The 21,389-nt window shown below is 45.0% G+C and overlaps 3 protein-coding genes across 4 annotated transcripts in view; 1 reads left to right on the top strand and 2 right to left on the bottom strand.

The window, feature by feature from the left end:
• The window catches only part of LOC117602310 (uncharacterized), a 91,058-nt gene extending 87,672 nt beyond the window's left edge, over positions 1-3,386 (bottom strand). Inside the window, exon 1 of the mRNA XM_034320160.2 lies at positions 2,965-3,386. The gene's annotated coding sequence lies outside the window, so the exon portion shown is untranslated. The remainder of the gene's footprint in view (positions 1-2,964) is intronic.
• Positions 3,387-8,500: 5,114 nt separating this feature from the next.
• LOC117602311 (uncharacterized) lies at positions 8,501-18,505 on the bottom strand. Its single transcript, XM_034320161.2, has one exon. It carries the CDS (start codon positions 11,852-11,854, stop codon positions 10,886-10,888), a length of 969 nt encoding a protein of 322 aa, XP_034176052.1. The 5' UTR covers positions 11,855-18,505; the 3' UTR covers positions 8,501-10,885.
• A 333-nt stretch (positions 18,506-18,838) lies between these two features.
• Positions 18,839-21,345, top strand: LOC117602309 (galactose mutarotase). 2 transcript variants are annotated; one of them, XM_034320152.2, is made up of 7 exons: positions 18,839-19,665; positions 19,753-19,883; positions 19,966-20,159; positions 20,235-20,408; positions 20,497-20,741; positions 20,884-21,025; positions 21,097-21,345. In XM_034320152.2, the coding sequence occupies exons 1-7, from the start codon at positions 19,568-19,570 to the stop codon at positions 21,295-21,297; spliced, it is 1,185 nt and encodes a 394-aa protein (XP_034176043.1). In that variant the 5' UTR covers positions 18,839-19,567; the 3' UTR covers positions 21,298-21,345. The 2 variants fall into 2 exon arrangements, with proteins under 2 accessions (XP_034176043.1, XP_034176044.1); XM_034320153.2 differs by lacking the exon at positions 20,884-21,025.
• The last annotated feature ends 44 nt before the right edge of the window (positions 21,346-21,389 follow it).

Genomic DNA, 21,389 nt, shown 5'->3' with positions numbered 1-21,389 from the left:
TCCGCCCCACGATTTATCTCGTACGATTTAGTTTCGTTCGATCGCGAGCAAGGGTGTTAATAATTTGACTCGAGGCAAAACAGTTCGCTATTGTACGAGCAGCAGACACGTTTGATCGGTTGCCAACCAGGATGTTGAATAATTTGGTGATTAAAATCCGTGATACATCACAGATCGGGGGGTAATTACGAGAAAAAAAGTGTCTCTGTTATGATTTTCAGTAGAAATTCACGTTTAATGATATACCGCTTTCGATAAATTTCTTTTAATTATGAAACAAGATGTTCGTGCCTAATTCACCCCTCATTAATTATTATTAAATTGATTCCTTCGAAAATTTTTCTTTGAAACAGTCATTAGAATTCATCGTTAGAAAGGAAAGGACAGTAACAAAAAGTCCGAGTACCAAATGTTCGACTTGTCGACATTAGTACCATAAAGTTTGCAAGCTTTCTGTCACCCTTTGACGAGTGACCAGCCGAAGTGTCGTAAAGCCGAAAACTAAGGTCAGTTTATTAACCGGTGGGTTATTACCTCTGACCTTCGACAATGCCTGTCGAGAGGAAAAAAAAGGGACGGACAGTGACGTTGTTTGCAATATCGTGACCTCACAAGCTGAAAGGTACACGACAATGGATTGCCGCGTCGTATAACGACCCTTCGAGTAATGAGATTATTCGCAGAAAACAGTTACATTGGGAACGCAAACACCGGGGAAAGTTAGTCTGGCCGGTTTACTGCCCTTCTACCTTCTACCTGGCCCTCGAGCTTTCTGGAGTACACGTGGCATGAGGTATGCTTCGACTATATCGACTCAAAATGGTAATTCTCTTAGAAATTAATGAAGAACAATGAAACGCTAATAGGTTTGAGAATGCCAATTACATTATTCGGAAAAGCTAATTATATCAAGATAATTGAAACGTTTATCATTGAAAATAATAAAAGTAACGAAAGAAAGAAAGTATAAAAGAGTCGAAAGCATAAAAACGGAAGAAAATTGACCGATGCGCATGTCGTTCCCTTTCATTGTTCACGAATTAATCCAAGAAAGGATCGTCTCAAACAAATCTAGCCATTTCAGAGGTAATAGCCAATAAACCAGACGCGCTTGTAATAAGACAAACAGCCGTAAATGGACATTATATTAAAGGTCGCATCGGTGCAGGCCATAATCTTAACTGTAAGTTTATGGACGGCTAGTTGACTTTTCCCCGGTCGTAGTTAATTATAGCCAGCAATCCAAAAATCGTCGTCGAGAAATTCTCTTTCCAGCATCAGAATCAATAAATCAATAAATTTTTCCTATACAAAGATCCTACCAATTCCCGTGGAATCTCATTTGTTAAGAAACTTGAACATTCAAAGGAAACAGTAATCGTCGTGTCTACGATTCTCTGTTCGTAACGTTTCTATCGCGAAGCAACTTTCTTGTAATTCGTAGACGCATTAACGCGTTAATTATTCATGCAGACGGGTACGATGTACAATATCCGTCGGACAAATAAAGACAGCAGCAAGAGACGAGCAACAACGAGCACCCTAATGATCGGACCCGGACAGAAACAACGTCGCGGAGTAATCCTAATAAGTAACGCGGTAACAGAGTTATTATTCATCCGAGCCGTTGTCTATTGACCCTCCAAAGTGTCTCTAATAAAATACCATTAACCGCATCATCAATCATCGCCGCACAATCGGAGACAAAACATACGCTTTTACGTTCCGCTTGTCCTCTACTCTTTCGCTCGCACCCTGTCCCATTGTATCGCATTGTCTCCCTTTCTCTCTCTCTCGTTCATTCTAGTTGGACCCATTCACCGTAACCACCGCACCATCGTCATCATACAGCGCCATTTATTCGCATTCAAACGAGCGAGGAGACACACTGTCATATACATTTTTTTTTCCTTTTTTCATTCAGCCCGCAGGAAGGGGTGCAGGGTGGACGATGGCAGTAAATCCGCGCACTGATTCGATTAGTTTGTCCGACGTTGACAAGCGACTCATTGTTGCGCATCCCCGCCACCAAAACGGGGGTCGCGAATTTTCGAACGAAATGACGATTTTCGATAAATCATCGCTCGCCCCTGACTGACCGCGAACAATGCTATTGTAAATTGTGTAGGCTTATGGACAACTAGTCGCCAAATACACACCGGCCATTTTCTTTTTTTTCAACTGACGCGCCATCGTTTTTTTTGGCGGGTACTTTTTCTTCCGCGAGCTTTATTAATGCCTATCATGCGCGATTAATGGTGGTTCGGGTTTCTATCGTACATTATCTCTTGTTTTTATAAGAGAAGTTATCGAATTTCGAAAGATAAAAGTTGAATAATATGGTAATTGTTCAATGGGTATCAGGTCACTTTTATAAAAACGAGAGTAAGAAACATGACGTCAGTCGATGCAAGCGACACTTGCGATACTTGTAATTCGAACAATTACATTGTTAATTACTCGAACAAAAGTAACGTTTAATTTTATAACGGAGCATTCATTCCGAACAATACCTATTCTTTGTACTTAACCTCGATACTTAACCTATTAAGCTAAATTTCAACTCACCAATGGCAATTAAGATGGAAATATTGAAAAATAATGAAATATTTAATTGAAATTCGATCGGTACCAACTTTCTAATATCCTTCTTCAATTATATTTTCTCTTAATCGAATAATAAGATGCAATTTTCCATGCTAATATATTAATTTCTATGAAAATCGTCGAAAGATTCTCAAGTCACGAAGTACGGTCGCACGAATGAACCGTTCTAAAAGATACAAAGAGTCACGACGCGACCGTACTTTCTCACCGCGACAATATTTTCATTGTGTCGCGTTTTTGGCTAGCAGCTGCTAAATAAATGCAGGTTTACGTTGCCATTGGTGGTTATGACCGACATAACAATGCCGCCGGGTGTGAAAGAATACACGTACGATTATATGCATGAACTACACTTACCCGTACGCGTCCATGCCCTCCCGCAATCTCAGAGGCGGAGCGTGATTTTAACCGCAATGGATAAATCTGCTGCGAGCACAGGGGTCCCCTCTTTGTTCACCGGCGTCCCGTTGTTATTGTTCGAGAGTCTGCTGTCGCAAGAGCCACTTCTAATCACTATTGTCACCCGCACTCGCGCGTTAGAGAAGTAACACTCTTTACTGTTTGCTTTCACGAAACTAAATGACGCCACCCGCATGGCGTCACTCGGTCAGCTTCGCGAGAACACTGAGATCGATTTGAATCGATCGAAAATATCGAACTCGTGTGAAGTTAATCGCATATATGCGCGCGCATATTTTCGTGTCACATAAGTTAGTTCACATTGTTCGCGAGTCACTGTCAATGTTTCGTGTTTGTTTTGTCAAATGAAAGTGAAAATCATGTGGAAAAAGTGACCTAGGCTTGTTTTTCATCGCTGAAGACAGCTTCGCATCGTAACAGGTTAGAGCATACGTTTAATTTAGAAATATTGTTGCGTGAAAATATTGTAACGACTTATTGCACGATTAACCTCTTCATTGGAAAATGTTGGAAAATGAATCATGAACGATCAATGAATGATCACCATCTTTTGTATGAAAAAGCTTTACGAGTACAAGTTGAAAATCTGATAAATTAATTTGTAAAATATATCGTTTCGCTGACTCAGTATCTCGTTCGCGATAATGAAAATAGCAAACCGGCGGGTAGAAGTTGTGTTTAGCTTAAAAAGAAGGGACAAAAGGGTGGTATCAAGAACGATGGAACGGTGACTCTCGAATAGAGAATATGATCCACTCGAGGGTGAAAAAACGAAAGGACCCCATCGCGTTTTCATTCGTGGGGGCCAAAGGTCAATGCTTGCACGCACTCGACATCGCGAATCGTAAGAACGAGGTATAATGGCGTTCGAAAAGAAGGAAGGAATCAAAAAAGGAGACTTCGACCGGGGGTTGGGGGGCTGAAAGAGGGCAAGAACCCACGGCCCACTCGAAAACCCCGGTCATATTATGCCAAAGCTCGGTAGAATCTTGACTCGCGACGATATTTTTCAAGTGGCGAGAAACCAAGCTCTCCTCCGACTTCTCCCCTTCCTTCACCGAGCACCGATAATGCTGAAAGAAACATTTATGCGCGAACCCTCGAATGTTTTTCCAAAGCTTTATGCAGCTAAAGGGGCGTTCGTGGATGGTGCCGCCTCTTTCGAACGTTAAACGCTCGTCCCCCATAATTTTCGTCCTGCGTTAATTGCATGGACGATCGTTTGCCGATTTAACGCTAGTTCACCCTTTGTTTCGCATTATTTTTTTGTTAAACGCGTTTTAAAATAGTAATCGATCGAAAATCGAGTTCCGTTTTGAATGTCACGTTGATTTGATCCTTTGGGAGGGAAGAAGCGATTATAGTAAAATGCAGGAAAACGTTATAAACGCTTTCATCGTCGGGGCAAATGTTTATTAAACATCACCCAGGAAATCTATAAATATTAGATTGGCAAACATTTCTTTTCTTTAACTTCTTTGCTGTACATCATGTAAACTGAAGATTTAATGTGCCCGCTCTGAAGGAGATACTCAATCTACAGGGCGTGCAAAGGGTGCATTTTCTTCTTTTAATCATACGAAACATAAAAACATGTAAAAGTGTCCTATCCATTTTATCCCGGACTGAACGTCCTCTACGCGTACTCGCGAATGATACGTGGTACCGGTGGCATCAGTCGCGGTTATTCATCCTGAAAGAGAAAAAGAGAAACGAAATTCTTAAAAGGGTCCCGGACGCGCAGAGACCATTAAAAGGTTTTTACATTCACGAACTCCTTTTCTCTTCCCCGGTCGAGGGTCAAGGGATGCGTTTTCCCCGAAAGAGGAGAACCGCCAGTGTCCACAGAGAGTGGCATCTCGCTGCTTCTCCCCCCATCCCCCTTTTTACCTTTCTTTTCGCCTTCGCAACCCTTATTCACCGCACTGCAACCCCTCTATCCAAGAACCGTCTTCGGTGGTTTACGCACATCCACCGGTACCGCTGAAATTTCTATCCCTGCGTGTCGGTGATTGTCGGTGGAACCGACTGCCGAGGACTCGTGCATTCATCCGATGCACTTGATGCGGCCATTGCATCGGCCGACTTTTTTCGTGCAGTCGTTGCTACATGTCGGCTCTGAAAGGCTCTTCTCCTTGATGCGAGGCGGATATCCCGTAAATAACACGCACGAGGGTCCTCGTACAGGGAGAAACGTATCGTCGGGCGAGGGACCAACGATCCCTCGGCGTTGCAAAGAAATTAGTGAGGAAGAAATAATAATAAAAAAAAAGAAACATCCCTTTCTGTCGTGTAAGCGCTCGCGATACCTTAATATGGATACGCAACTGAGGATGTTATTAAGATCGTGTGCATTGTACTTAAGAAGAGGTTGAAGCATTCTTAATTATAGGGCGAGCGAAAACGATGTTTTAATAATAGTTAGGTTCTTTCTAAATTCTTTCAAGATGTAACATAATTTTATGTGTGTAAAACAAATAGAAAATGAGAAAATGTGTTGGACAGGCTTTCTTCTATTGTCAGGAAAATGAAAGAATATCGGGACGTAATGATGTTTCTTTCATCGAGGTACAGGCTCGAAAAGTCTTTAATCATTTGTTTCGAAAAGTTTTGTACGAATAAACTTGGGGTGGAAAAGTCTCGGTGAATTTTAAGGATTGTTCTCGACTGTGCCACCTCAGGCTCCGTTTCGTTACTATTTCACGAATCTATACCGTATCGTCGGGTTGAAAAGCCGCCGGCTGAGAATGCCGTCTTGCAACGTATCGGCACAAAAGTTGAATGCAATTTACCAACGTTCATTCGAGCGATTCTTCGAATTATGTTCAACACGATTCGAGCTCGTGGCTACGTTCTTGATTTTCAAAGGTCTTTCGCGGAGAGAGAGAGAAAAATATAATCCTTCGCGATATTGTTCCAAGGCACAACCGACTTCCTCGAGGAAAGCTTCTCGCCGCGGAAGAAATTCGCCCGGCCGATTGTCGTTTCGAGCGTCGCGGTGCTCGAGAAATAATTGTCGTGACGGTAACAACGGCGCAGGAAGTTCAGCGAAGGAAAGTAGCGCGGGAATAAGGCGACCGGTATTGTTCGAAATGGGAAAGGCTTGTTTTTCGAGGCTTGGTACTAAAAGTGGGCCAAGAACAGGGCCGAATGCCATCGGCGACGACTTTTCGCGCGTTTCCGACCCCCCTATGCCTTCGAACGAAAACAATCGCACCGATGGCAAAGGGACTTATCGCTTGATAAATGTTGAACCCTTTATACCCTCGACAGAGAAAGGGTAACTAAGTGGTTTTCTTAATTATTTAGTTCAGAAGTTCCCTTTAGAACTTCGAAAGTTTAAGCATTAAACTCACTTTTTACGAGTTGTATGCACATCAAAGTCGTCTTTAGATTGTTCTAAACATCCCTTGCGCGAATATTGCCAATTCCTTCCCCTGGAAGCAGTTACACAACCTTGCTCCGTTTCATCTTAACGGGAAAGGTTGAATTCATCCATTAGCAAGGAAAAAGGGGTGACGGAAAGGGTGAGCACGTGGCGTCGTCTGTTCCCTATTTTTCAATCAATCTCACCCGCATCCAAGAGGTTTCCGGTTTTCCCAGCAAACGACGCGGAGGAACGCCTTTGTGCTCGAACGGATTCCGTGGCGCGGTTTTGCGATCACTCCAGCGACGTTTAATTAACTAATCATCGCAAGGAGAACGGAATCCCCCCTCCCCCGCCACGGTTTCTGATAACCTTCTGAATCCACCGTCACCGTAAGCGCAATCGTTTACAATCTAGCCATAAGTCGCGGCATATGTTGTTATTCGTGAATTCATCGTAACGTTTCGTGGCCCGTTCTTGAACCAAATGTCCGGGAATACCATCAGAATGGTATTCAGAATGAAGTGACAAGGTTTCACAAAGAACGACGCTTTAATAATGCAACCGAGTCGAGAGGAAACGAATTCGTTTCTCGTAACCACCCCCTCGAGGCTGCTTTCCTCGGTTGGCGCTACTCGGGATGCCACTTTTCCATTTACGACAGCTACCTCGAGCACTCGACGTCCAGGCATTGCAAAACAGTTAAGTGCATTATATCATTCGAAGGAGAGCACTGCTGTGCCCCAAGTGGACATTGTTTCAACCCGTTCGACGCAAACAATGGCCGGAATCGAGTGCCGACTAGTACCTGGCTGTACATACGTTTGAAACACTTTTTTTTTTCTTGCCTACCAGTCAGCCTCGACAATGATCTCGTTAAAGAGCCCTGACCGGACCACTTTGACTACGATAATGCTTTTCTTTTCTGCCTCTTTCATTTTTTTATTTTTTTCACTCACCCCTCTCGATTGTTTCTCGACCGAGTCGAGCCACGGTTTGTCAGTTTCCTCTTTTGACTTCCCTGGGTCGTAAGTGTACTTATAGCAACGGACGTCAATCGAGGGGTTTCAATGTGAAGAGCAACTATGACTTTTGAATCAACTTTCGACGCGTATCCTGCGACGATTCGTTCGTTTATTTGATGTTTGCGAGTTTGAATCGTTACACGGTGAAAAGTTTTCGAAGAAATAAATCCAGAAAGGAATAGAAGCGTTCGAACAACCCTTATTCCTCTGCTTATTCGCGATACGTCTTCGGTTTCTCCCTCTTCGCGGAAGACCGTTTGAGAACGTGGAACCGTGACCGAAGGGTGGTCAAGAAGTCGGACCGGAAGCGGAGGGGTGAAAAGGGAATTCTCGCCCCGGAGGTTATCGGTACGCGAGAACGCATAAGAGTACGCGTATAATGTACACACGAGCTGAGCGAGTAAGGGCGGAAAGAAGAGAGAGAAAAGTGCGCACCCTACCGAGGAGACAGGCCAACAGAGCCAGCGGGGTTTCTTAGGGTGAAAAGAGTAAAAAGGTCCCCGCGCCGATACAATTGGCCTCTAAACAGAGGGTAGTTATAGCGAAACGCAATGCCCATTGGGGTGACGTGGTAAACGAAGAGAAGAGATCGTCTCTCTTGCTCGCTATTGCGCCCCATAATAGCAAAGGGTGGTCACCTTCTACGAAATCAGGGCGAGACTTTACAATGCACCGACCGAACGTGCATAGAAAAAAGAAATAATAATAAAAAAAAAAAAGAGTGTATACACGCGAGAAGGGTGCACGAGGAGAGGTGCCGTTTGACGAGAACCTGACGTCTCCTCTGCTGCTTCTTTCTCTCCTTTATTTTCCATTCTCTTTCCCTGCTGCACGGCTTTCAATGGTCGTCAGCTTCTCCAGTGTCGCGAAAGGAAATTCGAGGTTACGAATTTCGTCTCGGGACCTGCAGCTGGCGCGTTCTCCGTGCGAATCGCACCTCGCCCTTCCACCGATTTCGATCTTGATTCCCGATCGCTTTAGATTCATTCGATACCTGACACTCGATCGATCTCGCCTAGACCAAGAGGCTCGATGCGAATTCGAGCGAACGGTATCCATCTTAGCTGACATCGCGCAGCGGTTAGGGGTTGAAATGAGTTTCAAGGAACAATCACTCGATAGCTATAGTCGTTTCTTGTTCATTTTCGAGTGCTTTCGTTCGTTTCCTTTCTTCTTGGATCTTGGTGGAAATGATAGATAGAGGCGAATTAATGAAATTCATAGAGTCATTTATTACTTTGATTCGTCGATAATAATAAATATATGCACATATACGGTAAGAGACAATTGTTCCTTTCTGTTTCGTCGTTCTGTTCGGTCGCTTGGTGATTATCAGGATCATTCGATAATTGTAGAAACCAATAGATGTGATTCGGAAGAAAGGAGGGCTAATTTTTAAACGCTGATCCCTGTTCTGCTTGTATAAGAAAACTAAATAATTATAACGAAAGATTATTATTACATTTACTCGTGTCTGTCCCTTTATTTATCGAATGATCCCTCTATCCGGTGCTCAACAACAACGAGCATCATTTTTACAATAAAATTCGCTGACGTGAATTCAATGAACATCGTTCGCGTTACACGATCGCTACCAACAAATAATAACAATTTATTTATGAAAAACAAAACGCAACGTACAAAGCGACGCGTCGACAAAATTTTTTCACTCATTTCTACGGACTAGCGTGTTTCATGAATCCTCGGACGACAACATCGACGAGTGTGCACAAATATTGTATATACATATAAATACATGTCGTGTGTGTGGGTGTGCAAAAACAAGACGAAGAAAGTATACAAGAGAAAAATCGAACAGCGAGAAACAGCGATGAAAAAGAAGAAACAAATCATTCGCTGGACACGATCGTTCTTCATAAATAATAATCCTATACACGGTGCAACAATTTCGCGTACGCGCTTCTTGTGTGCTCTAAACGTTAATGTTACAACAAGAGGTACGTGGCGACTTTAAAATCTACGAAAAAAACGACACGTACACGTGGATTGGTTGCTTTGAAACCGCGAACGCTCTCGCGTGAACGCGCGCGCTTGTTACGACGTAACGAAATCACAGTTAACGATTTGGTCCATTTACATTCGGACCACGGCGACGAAAATGCTTTTCGGAGAAGAGCTTAGTAAAATAGCGTTGCGAAATTATGAGCGAGAAACGCTTTGTGAAATTTCAACTTCGCTCGAAGAAAAATTTGGAAATGATTCTACTAATGATAACGACCCGAAAACAAAATTGCAAGCGCATCAAGCAAAATTCCTCAAAGCGTTTCCTGTTCGTCGCTTGAAATTCTACCTTCTGGGACAGACTTGAACGACCTCGCGAAAACACGAACTCGCGAAATCATGGTTAAATCGTGAATCTCGAGTAACGCGGGCCACTCGGACGATCCGCGGATTAAACGCAGAGAGTATCACATACGAGTTTGCTCGCCGGCGAGTGCTTACCATCCTTCGGAGGTGTTGGACGAAACACGATCGTTCGCTAAAAAGAAAAATCTCCAGAGGTGTCCCCGAAATTCGATCATCGATGTACTATCGTTCCTCGGAACGAGCGTTGTTCGCGTGTTTGTGGGCGATGCAAGACTTAACCCAGACCGAACGAGCCGTCCCACGACAACTATTCCGTTCCTTAACCTACGCCGATTGTATATTACGATCTATTTACATCCGTATAAACGATATATTAAAACGAACGGTTAACGATGCCCAAGAGCCAACAATTTCGCCCTGACTACGGCACGAACATCGTCCACGTAGGTGACACAAGCCAGCTCGAAATCAAAGGAGCGGAACAATGGATCGTAAGGCGGTTCGAATGTTTCCTAAACCTCGACGAGTTTTTCCGAGGCTGGCTCTATTGATCTCGATGACCAGGCGACAGGTAAAAGGCACATCCGCAATTAGAAAACATTATTTGAAAACAATACCCTCCACCTCCCGAAGGGAGAGGACCGGGTTCCTGTTCCACGGGGCAGCGCGTCGCACAATGCAGCCCATTCAATAAAGCAAAACGAATCCGGTCCTAAACGGCTCTTTTGTTCCAACGCATTAATATGCTAATTCAATTATCCGCGTGGTTGCCGGCGAACCTTCCCCGAACGCCGCTTCGGTCGATTCGCAATCGGCCTGGGTCAACCTTGAAAATCTATCATACTTCCAACCGCCCCCTCGGAATTTGCCTAAAGAAACAACCAAGCGAAAAAGAATTCTCACGGTGAATGCCTCCTCTCTGTATCCGAATCCCTGTTGGCTCTCGAGCATCGCGATTATAAATACAATATCGTCGAGTTTCCCGCGCTTTAGAACGTACTTACACACGCTTGCGTGTGATTTTGAAAAAGTAAGCCTGCGCCCGCTGTTGCGTCCCACGGACGTGGTTCTCGATGCGCGTTTATCTATCAAACCCTGAACGAGACGCGTCTCGTTCCCTTTAGACGGATCTACGGGTCTAGAATATCACGGAGACCGGTCTGCGCAATTGTTCCAAGTCCAGCGTGGTCGACGTGGTCGGTGTGGACACCTGCTGATGGGACGACGGAATCGGAGTGGAGCCTGGGCTACTGCCCGGGCTGCTGGTGGTGGTTACGATACTCCCAGAGCCGGTCGTCGACGAGGATGAGAACATGAGGGGTGGATGCGGCCCTGTCGCAGCCATCGTGTGATGTCCGGTAGGAAACAGTGGTCCCAGGTGAGACGCCGTCGTCGGATACGGCTTACCTGCTGTCGTCGGCGACGAGTAGAATCCGGAGTAGAAGCTACTGACCACAGCAGCCGCGGATGCCGCGTTGTTGTTCGCCGCGTCGGCAGCCGCTGCTGCAGCGGCCGCTGCCGAGGAGGTCGATCCAGTACCGCTGCTGCCGGCCACCAGCTTGCTCAGGTGGACGGCGTCGAAGGCGGAGCCGAAATACGGTGGTAGTGGCGGATAATCGAGCGGATGTGGATGGTGATGGTGATGAGAGACCGGGGCGGCAGGTGCGGCGAAGTACGGCGGCAAAGGGAAGCTGGGGAAACCACCTGGACTCATGGAACCTCCCTTGCCTGGCACCACGGACACCGGCACCTTCGGTTTCCTTCGTGGACGGTACTTGTAGTCAGGATGTTCCTTCATGTGCATGGCGCGCAGACGCTTCGCCTCGTCGATGAACGGCCTCTTCTCACTGTCGGACAGCAACTTCCACTCGGCACCCAGTCGTTTCGATATCTCTGAATTGTGCATCTTTGGATTATCCAAGGCGATCTTCTTCCTTTGGATCCGCGACCACACCATGAACGCGTTCATCGGCCTCTTGATGTGCTGCTCCTGCGACGACACTGATTGTTGATTTACATTCATGTCCTGGCTCACGTGGTGCACCGAGTGCAGGTCCATGCCCGAGAGAAACCCGTAGCCGGGATGTTGTTGATGTGAGCTCATCATGGTCACAGCTGTGTGTATCGACGAATCGATTTTTATATAGTTTCACCCCGTCAAGCTTCTTCTATTTCAAACTTTTCACACACACGCGAGCGGACCTTCGTCGCGCTCGATGATCGTCTTTATCCTCGCGGGCATCCACTGATCAATCTTTTCTCGTCCTTCCTCGTTCGAAGGATCGCCGGAACGGAAGTAACACCGGATTCGAAGAGAAAAAAAAGAAATAAACTTATTAACAATGAGCAACGAGATCGACTGGACGTTAGAGAGCGCGGCAAACAGTCGAACGTGCTCGAATGGAGTGCCGGTGTCGACTGAGCGTGGACTGTCTGTAGGACCGGTCCACGACCTGCTGGAGGGATCCATTCTTTCTCTCTCTTTCTCTCTTCCTTTTTCCCCGATGGTTGTCCCTGTCTGGTTGGATTTCGAGGGCGGAACCGACGCAGCGCGTCGTACGCCGCGCCCACGAACCGACCCTCTTCACGCTATTCGTCCAAGTTGCTTCGGTGCACGCGTATACCTTTTCTACCCTTTCTCCCCACTAAGTAACACCAGCACACCGAACCAGCAACAGCAACCCCTCTGTACCACATCGAACTAAGGAGGGCTGCTACTGCTGCTGCTGCTGATGCTGCTGCTGCTGCTGCCTCGGAGACCGCGAGCTGCAATTATTATTATCGATTACCTCGATACGATGAAGTACAAATAGCGTATAGGCTACCCGTTATTGACTACTTCTGTTCCTCTACCGCTTTGCACGCCACCATCGGTGCGATTTCGCGCGATAATTGGTTACGCTCGCTCCCATCCCCTCAACCCTTCTGGTCCGTCGCGCCGTCTAGAGAACGCGAGGAGGATTCTTGGTCAACGAGCTCGAGGATCTTTCATTGAATTAAGTCCTTCTCTTGGATCTCCTTGCACCTGCGCTCTGCTGACCTCGATAGACCACGATTTCAATTGTTCCACAAGGGTGCGTGGAATGTTTGCTTGGGATAGAGTCAGACTTCCAAGCAAAACAACTTGTTATTTCTACTTCTCTTTTTTACATGCACATTTCGAGTGTAATATTTTTTCGAAGAAAGGGTAACAATTTGTTATTGTTGCAACGAGCAGTTTCAGCGAAGTTCCTTTCTTTTTATTTGCAGCACTGAAATACACAGTTTTTCGAGTGCTTCCCATTTTTAGGCGCATTTATGCAACGAACTCGAAGCAATTCGATGAAAATACTATTTTGTTGTTGAATTTTTAATTCGACGGAATCAATTCGGTTGGAAACGAAATGATCTGACACGATTACGGGATGAATCATTAACACCGTTTCTCTGAAGGGGATGAGTGACTAATCCGAGGTCGTTTCGTCGAGTAATTAATCAGAATTCGCATTCGTTCGCGTCCTTCTTTTCTTCGTAGAAACAATGATGGGCTGAAATCTGCCGGTTCCTTTCCTGTGGGAAATCTCAGGAACAATGCAAAAAATCTCTCGACGACAGGCACTTGGATTAGAATGGAAAGCAACAGCGGAGAAAGGAGCGAGCGGTGCCCCTTTCCCAATCTCGACTCACCGCGCCCTCGGCTCCCAAAGGACATTCAGCAATGCGAACGAATAAAAGCTCTCTCTATATCTTTCTCTCTACCTCTCTCCGTTGCTTGAACTGCATTAGTCGTTTATCCTTTTGTGTCGCGAAGGCGCGTACGCCTCGCTGCGGTGTCTCCTTACTTCGATTTCCAAATAATCGATTAAGCTTCCTGCGTTTTCGAACGGAATGCCATGCCTCGTCGTTTGACTGGCAACAGACGTTCCGTACACTGCACGCGCTAATATTTCTGTAATTTCACAGAATTGTTTATCGAATTAACAAAACCACCCCTTTCACTTTATACGGGTGAAGTTTTCATAACGCCGAAAAGGATTAAGGATAATTCCTTGATATAATTTTAAATTGAATTTTTAAATAGATATCGTATAATGTCGACGATCTATGGAATAAAATATCCTGGTTGAACAAAAGCCCGTTATCAAAATCTCTTCCCATTTAAAAAAATTCGTCTATGGCGTACGTTGAAGCCGAGGGGGTGAGAGCGTAGCCAATAAGAGAACGGTAAACAGAGGGAGGAAACGATTAGAGCGCGAAAAAAGAGGGAAAAAATGTGGAGCCGGACTCTTGCCGGGTAGGAGAGAAAAAAAAAAATCCCGTCGACGGATGGTCGCCATTCCGTTAGGTCGGATTCTGCGAAATACGTGCACGTCCGAGCGGGCGCACACAAGTCGCGCGGGCTACGAATACACCCCTACTTCTCTATGCAGTTGGGTGCAAATTGGTATTGAAAAATCTCGAAGTCAATTAAAACTCGAGATACAAAGGATTTGGCGAGACAAAATACCAATTATCTCGTGTCCTCCTCCTCCTACGTCGTCCCTTCGACTCCTACCGAGGGGTGCCACGGATTGGGCGGTGGGCGAACCGGGTGACTAGCTCGGGGGATGGCGACGGAGGGATTGAGGACGCTTACAAGAACTCAATTCCATTAAGCGTTGAACTGAGTAAAACGAGGCAGCTCCGTGTGAATGGACATCTACACTATTGCTCAAAAGTATTTACCCATCTTTGAAAATGAATTATTACTAAGTATTGCAAAATTAATTTAGAGCAGCGTTGTTTTCTTATACCTCCTTGAATGATATTTAAAGTATTTATTAAACGTTTATTTAACGTGCCAAAGTCTAGTTACCGAGGTGATACTTTGAACCTTCGAGGCATCAAAGGTGTTGCTATCAATAATCAATAATTTCCATTGATAATATCGTCAATATATCATTAAGGTTACTAAGAGTAACGGCTGCTTTATCGAAATGAAATATAACGCGTAAAAGAGGAAGAATCAGAAGCGTATTAGGTGAATACGAAAAAGTAGGGATGGACAAATACTTTTGAGGGTTAGTGTATATAACGTAGTTCGCATCTCGGTTATCTACCTAATAAAGGTCCGATTGCCGCCCCTCCGTACCTCGTCTCTCCGAGCCCCGCTACGACATAAAGCATATGCCAGTGGAGGTGTCTACGAGACAATCCCTCGGGATGACAATGCTTATCTCACGTATGAATGCCAGCGATGCTTCCTAGGTAATTTAAGTATAGACCCCCTCTTTCTCTTCGCGCGATAGATACACCCCAATCGTGGCAGCCTTCCTTTTCACTCATCTCGCGATCCACGAGGTCGCGGCATATCTTCGCGTTTGCACGTATGAAAACCCGTTGTCCTCGTTTAATGATTGCCATTAGCGACGAAATCTTTTCGCAGCCCTCGTCCTCTTCCGCAAAACCGACCGCTACCCTACCCCGGTTACTGTGAATTTCGAATGGCTCGGTGAAATCTGTCTGGGGACTCTGTGTCGACGTTTTTGTGCCCTATCGAGCTATTGCCAAGGTCGATCTCAATGGAAATGCCGCGAGAATCGTGGGGAACCGAACAATAACCAGCTTTGTTTCACCGGAGATTACGATTTCGAGAGTGCAAGCTCGCGAATACTTTTTCGCATCGCTCGCGGCTCATTTTTCTTCCTAGTTTCTTTTCATCCTCTATTTCGACCTCCATTTGCCCTACGATCTTTACTGAAGCATCCGGATGAAAAAGAAGATCAAATGCGATATACATAATTCCACCGATCTTCCGTCTTTCATTATAGGACGTACTCGATAAGCGCAAACGCTTGCGGTCGAACAGTATGACCGATTAATTAACGCCCGAACAATTAGTCAAACGCGTAACGTTAATTGATTGCCTATGCTATAGACGAACGTTGAAATCAATTCATCGTGCAACGATCAAACCATTTGGTAGAGAAACTTTGACGAACTTTAACTATACCTACTGGAAGATCTCGGAATTAGATGTACGGTACACGCACTCCATTCAAAATTTCTCAAATAAAATTACAAGATAATACTGCATCACTGAAAAAGAATCAGAGAACAATTAACAATTGAACGTCATTCAATTACTAAACAAGCCGAGAAAGCCAGTCTCATCCGAAAAGCGGATCCCGGTTGCACGAAGGATCTTCCCCCTTCGAGATCCCGTGTCTCGTATGGGTCGGTTCTCGTTCAGGTGGCAAAATCCCAGCTAATTAGTAATCATCCTCCTCTGTTAAATCCGCAGGTGCTCGGCGTATCCAGCCGGCACACCGAGCGTGTAATACGGATGCGACGGATTATCTGTGAGACGTTTCGACGTTGATCCTGCAAATTAAGTCGACTGCTCGACGCGAACGAGCTAGCAGAGGCAACCTCCTCGTCGACACCGGAGGACTAGGGAGAGGAAGGGATCGGAAGAGGAGGGGTGGTTTGTCCTGGAAGCAGGTGGGGCAGAACGGAACGTAATCGCAATGTGCTTTGGATGATTATAGGCAATCGTAAAAGTACCAGAAAGCGACGTGGTAAGAGGGAAGAAGATAGAGTTAGGGGCGGTAGAAAGGACGAGGGGGTGGACGAGGGATATACGGGCCCATGACGGTGCCACGTTGCCACCCCGACGTACACGCTCGAACGCGTTGCGTAATTAGCGACTGCCTCTCCGGTTTTGTGGGTGGATGAGGGGGGTCGTTGGGCGGCCTGGATGCCGAGGGTGAAGTAGGTGCACTGTTACCGTGCGTCGGGATTGGGGCACCCCCTGAAGAACACGTTCGAATAACCGGCAACCGGGCTGAAGCCCATCGCCATGCGTGAGCACACGTGCCATGTACTGGGTGGTTCTTCGTGTAAGATGCTAACTTTTCCAACGATTGTTTATTCGTTATTAAACCCTTTTGATGCTACGGATGATTAAACGCATCTAGTAATTATAGTAAGCACACACAAGCAATTTTCAATATCGAGACGAGCCAAAAATGATAGGGAGCTTGTTAGAAATATTTTAGTTAATCTCCTATACAATCGTGTAACTTTGATGTAACGTATAAAATCTCTGCTATAATCTTCCGCCATGACGTATCGAACAATTCGGTTCACCTTGTGTACGAGCCGCAGATTCGGTCGCGGTAGCTCAGCACTGCTTGAATCACTGCGTCGTCTCGCAGCTACTTCGAGGAAGCCTCTCATACAAACGGCTCGTAACGATCAATTATCGAGCATAACGCACGACTGGGAATCGTCACAAAGCCGCCAGCGGATTTTACTACGTAAACACCACCGTCTTGGAGGGCTTGATTATCGCGTTACTCGGTCGCAGATCTGATTTTCTCGAGGAGCGAAACGCGAACGAGAGGGGTTAGAGGGGGGCGAATTATGCGGTTCGTGGTGTCGACACTAATCCCTGTCGAAACACCCCCGTATCAGGCGACGAATCGACGAGCTGCCGGAGGTGGTGAGAGGGGTCCACATAGACCGACGTAGACGCAATTAATGCAGAAACCAGCCGCGGACGTCGAGGGAGTTTCGACGAGGGCATCGAAGCTATGCCGTGAGACGTAATGACTAATTGAGATTGGAAAAGAGAAGTGAATAATACGATCCGGGTGGTCACGGTAAAACGCACTTTTTCCTTCCTCCTTCATCCTTTCGTTCCCTATCCCTCCACTCTTCTCTTCGCTCCTCTAACCCTTTCTCGTGTCGATTACAAAGGATCTCTCGCCTGCAGGCACACCAATGGAATTACCGGCTGCGCGATAGCGTTCGCAGCCTCCGATAGGATCACTGGCTCGATTTTAATGCAATCAAAAATTTATCGACATCTAAGTATCTCGAACAGACGGATTTATCAACTTCCTACGTTTATTTTTCTTTTACGAGCGATAGCGAGGAAGTATTAGAAATCTTAAGACTCTGTAATCCCCGTTATTCCTATAACAAATTTGGAATTACACTTTTAACGTCAAACGAATTTCATTATAAAAGAAAACCTTTACACCCCGTTACAAATCTCAAAGAACTCCGGTACCATTCAACAAACTCTTTCTGAAGCATAAAAAAAAATCTACCCCGAGTCCACACTCGACCAAAGTTCTTCTCTTCGCAACAACAAGTTCACCTTTCTGCGAGCAATAAACCAAGACCCGCGTTTCAGTCGCTTACGAGACGCATTCATCAGCATTCACGAAGACAATTCCGCCGTGTGTTGTGACACGATTTGTCACGATATCGCGGCAACGGTTCGCAGCATCGATATTGTGCTACGTACAATCCGCATCCAAGAGTGAAACAACGAAGCTCTGGCAAGCAAGTAAGGCAGGCAGGAAGGAAGGAAGGTAGGAAGGAAGGAAGGAAGGAAGGAAGGATGGAAAGCAAAAGGAAAGGAACTGCGAGAAGGGGTAAAGCAGGCGAGTAACCAAGCCAGGAGGATACCTCTCACAAGGCAGCCAGAGTCGCGCGAGTGTTCTCCATTCGTCGCCGCTCAGCTCGTCGACATTAAGATAATTACTTTCCAGCAGGACGTGCGCGCTTATTGTTGCCGTTACCGCGGCAGAATGGCATTATGCATTGTCGAGAAGAAAGCTACGGGGTGTGTGTGTGTGTGTAGTTGGAGGGGGTTGACGTAGCGCGAGGTGCGACAGCAGCAAGCAACGGTAGGGGTGGGTGGGGTGCACCCACTCGTTGGTACAGTGCTTGCCAAAAGTTTCCAGCTAAACCAACGATTCATTTATTTATTTATAAGAAACGATCCTATAACGCGTAACAAAAAGAACGCGAGAAAACTAATTAGCTAATTTTTTAATGAGGTTGATGCAATCAAGGGGTTAAACTACCTTGATCAGTTCAAAATTACTGCGTCTTGGTAAATTTATTTCTAAACGATAAAAATATTTCTTTTAATCGAAATTGTTCAAAGATACTTCGTGGAATGGAATTATCGTTATTGGAGACTGATTTTTTAATAATCTGGTAAAAAACATAGTTGACCAGAAACTTTTGGAGATCACTGTATACCTTAGCCCGTGGGTGGAGCATTATTCCGTCAGTTCCATGTTTCGCCATTGAAACTAGCGGGAGCTTGCTTTCCTCGAGGAACACTGTCGTCAGAGGGTGGGCATCCATCGATGTATCCAACAGCTTTCTCCCGGCCCGACGCCATTAATGTAATTATTTCCAGCGAGTGTTTCACAGCCTCGAAACGTTTCGCGGGAATTGAGACTGATCAGCCGGGCCTGCTGGCAGAAAGAAAATCCACGTTCTCAAGGGATACCCTTCGCGGTTCTCCCGTTTTCCTTCCACCCTTCACCCATTGCTCGCTCGTTCCTCTTCTAGAGGATCGCTCGTCACAGCGGCGACGAAGCGTTAAAACGAGACACGCTTGTCGGATTTGTGTCGCTCGCTTGCAACCGCGATAATACCATGATTTCTTGTAATGGCTTTTACTCGCGGTCCGTTGCCTTCCGATTCTTATCTCAGCTGTTTCAAAGTTGACAGAGAATTAACAAACTTCATACTTAATTGTACCATGAGAGAATGGAAGAAAATTGTAAATCTCCCTTTTGAAAATCGACGGTTCGTTGTGTACACTCAATTTCATTTTTCCACGCGAAGTTGGCCTCCAATTTTGAACAGGTATGTCGAAATTTCGTAACCTCTTTGGCGGAAAAATTCTCGTGTAAACAGGTTCGGTGAATGGTGATCTGAAACCGGAAATTCAGTGAGATAGACATGCAAGGAAGGTAAATTCAGCGTGAAGAATTAAATCGTTCGGAAAAGGGGAGTGGGATAAATTTCTTGTTCACGTTGCATCATGTCCGCGGCGGATACCTTCATCGAGGAGGATGGTTTTGGATTTGTACCCAGGCCGATTCGCGACGAACAGAATAAACCGTACGAAATCGTTAAAAGGTATATTGCTGTTCGATATCACAGAGAAAGAAAAGTAAATATTTCCTTTAGTACTTTCTTCAATCGTTTTGTTACACGCTCGATCAGATATACAATGACCAATAAACACAAAGCATCGGTGCAATTGATATCTTGGGGTGCTGGTATTCAATCGATCAAGATTCCGAATAAACTGGGAATTCTGGGCGACGTTGTTTTAGGATTCGACGACATGAATGGTAAAAAGAAATTTTTTTATCTGAACGGGGTGTGTCTATCCTGGTCTCGAGGATTCTTGAACATTCATGAAAATATAATCAGGTTATTTGGAGCACAGGTACATAGGAAGCATAATCGGTCGGGTGGTGAATCGAATTTCGAATGGTAAAATGAACGTCGAAAACAAGGTTTACTCGTTATCGATCAACGACAAGGATTGTGCTACTCATTTTAACGGTGGTTTTGAAGGCTTCGACAATGTTAATTGGAATTCTTACATAATGAACAAACACGTGGTGCGAAAACGATTAAGTACTCGTATTTCGGCACCTAAGAAGGTTACATATTTTTTCAAATATTGTTCCGAGTAGGTGATGTCTCATTTAAGTCCAGCAAACAACGAAGGATATCCAGGAAGTATGCTAACGCAAATTAAATACTCTTGGACGGATGATAATCAGCTTCACATTAACATACGAGCGACAGCTACTAAATCAACACCTGCTAATATCACTGCTAATTGCTTGATGAATCTCGCTGGCCACGTAATCATTTACCAACGATTTCCATAAGGAAAAAAAAATAAAATTTAAAATAATTATTTTAATTGAGTATCCTTTGTATCTGTTACAGGCGACTGGACCAAATGAAATGAAGAAACACCTGGTATCGATGAACGCAGCAAGTTGGACCTTCGCGGACATCAAAGCCAACTATTTGCCGACAGGTGCTATACATCCGGTTGATCGTACAGTCTACGATCTACGTTTACCGACACGGTTAACCAGGAGGCAGCTTTACAACGTACCAGGGGGTGGTTACAATCAGAACCTCTGCATAACCGGTCCCAGTTGTTGGGTCTATCGATTCCATGCAAGGTAAGTGAAAATTAGATATTTCTCAAATTTCGAATTTCAATGAAAATAGATGTTTACGTTGAAAAATGTTACATCGTCAATTTTATAAGGGGTTGGTAATTATTTTTTATATCGGCTATGGTTCTCCGAAATTTTCATCCAGAATTCTGCATCCCGATTCGGGAAGAACTTTAGAGATATATTCGAATCAACCAGGCTTGCAATTTTACACTGGAAATGATCTACCAGACCCCGATCGCGTTTATCCTCCTGATTTCGAGGATTATTGTAACATCGAGGACGAAGTTAGACAATTTGAATTTTGATCAATTAGGATTTTTAAAGGTTCAGAAATGTCGAATAAAATCCATTACAGATACCGGAAATGTACGAAGAACAAAAAGAAATTTGGGGTAAGGATGGTGTTCGGTATCGAAGACACGGTGGATTCGTTATGTCACCCCAGAACTACCCCAATGCAATTAATATAAGCAATTTTCCTTGCTGCATACTTTACCCCGGTGAAGTTTATGCTCACGATATGACTTATAAATTTGGTTTATTGTCTGGGAAATAAATGAAAACTTCAGACTCGTTAATTAAAAAAAAAAACAAAAAAAAACAATATAAAACTAATTACTGTGCTCGTTATTCAGAGAGCTTGTATTT

The sequence above is a fragment of the Osmia lignaria genome, chromosome 13, assembly GCF_051020975.1.
Source record: "Osmia lignaria lignaria isolate PbOS001 chromosome 13, iyOsmLign1, whole genome shotgun sequence".
Taxonomy (NCBI): domain Eukaryota; kingdom Metazoa; phylum Arthropoda; class Insecta; order Hymenoptera; family Megachilidae; genus Osmia; species Osmia lignaria.
This window is presented reverse-complemented; position numbering and strand designations above follow the sequence as displayed.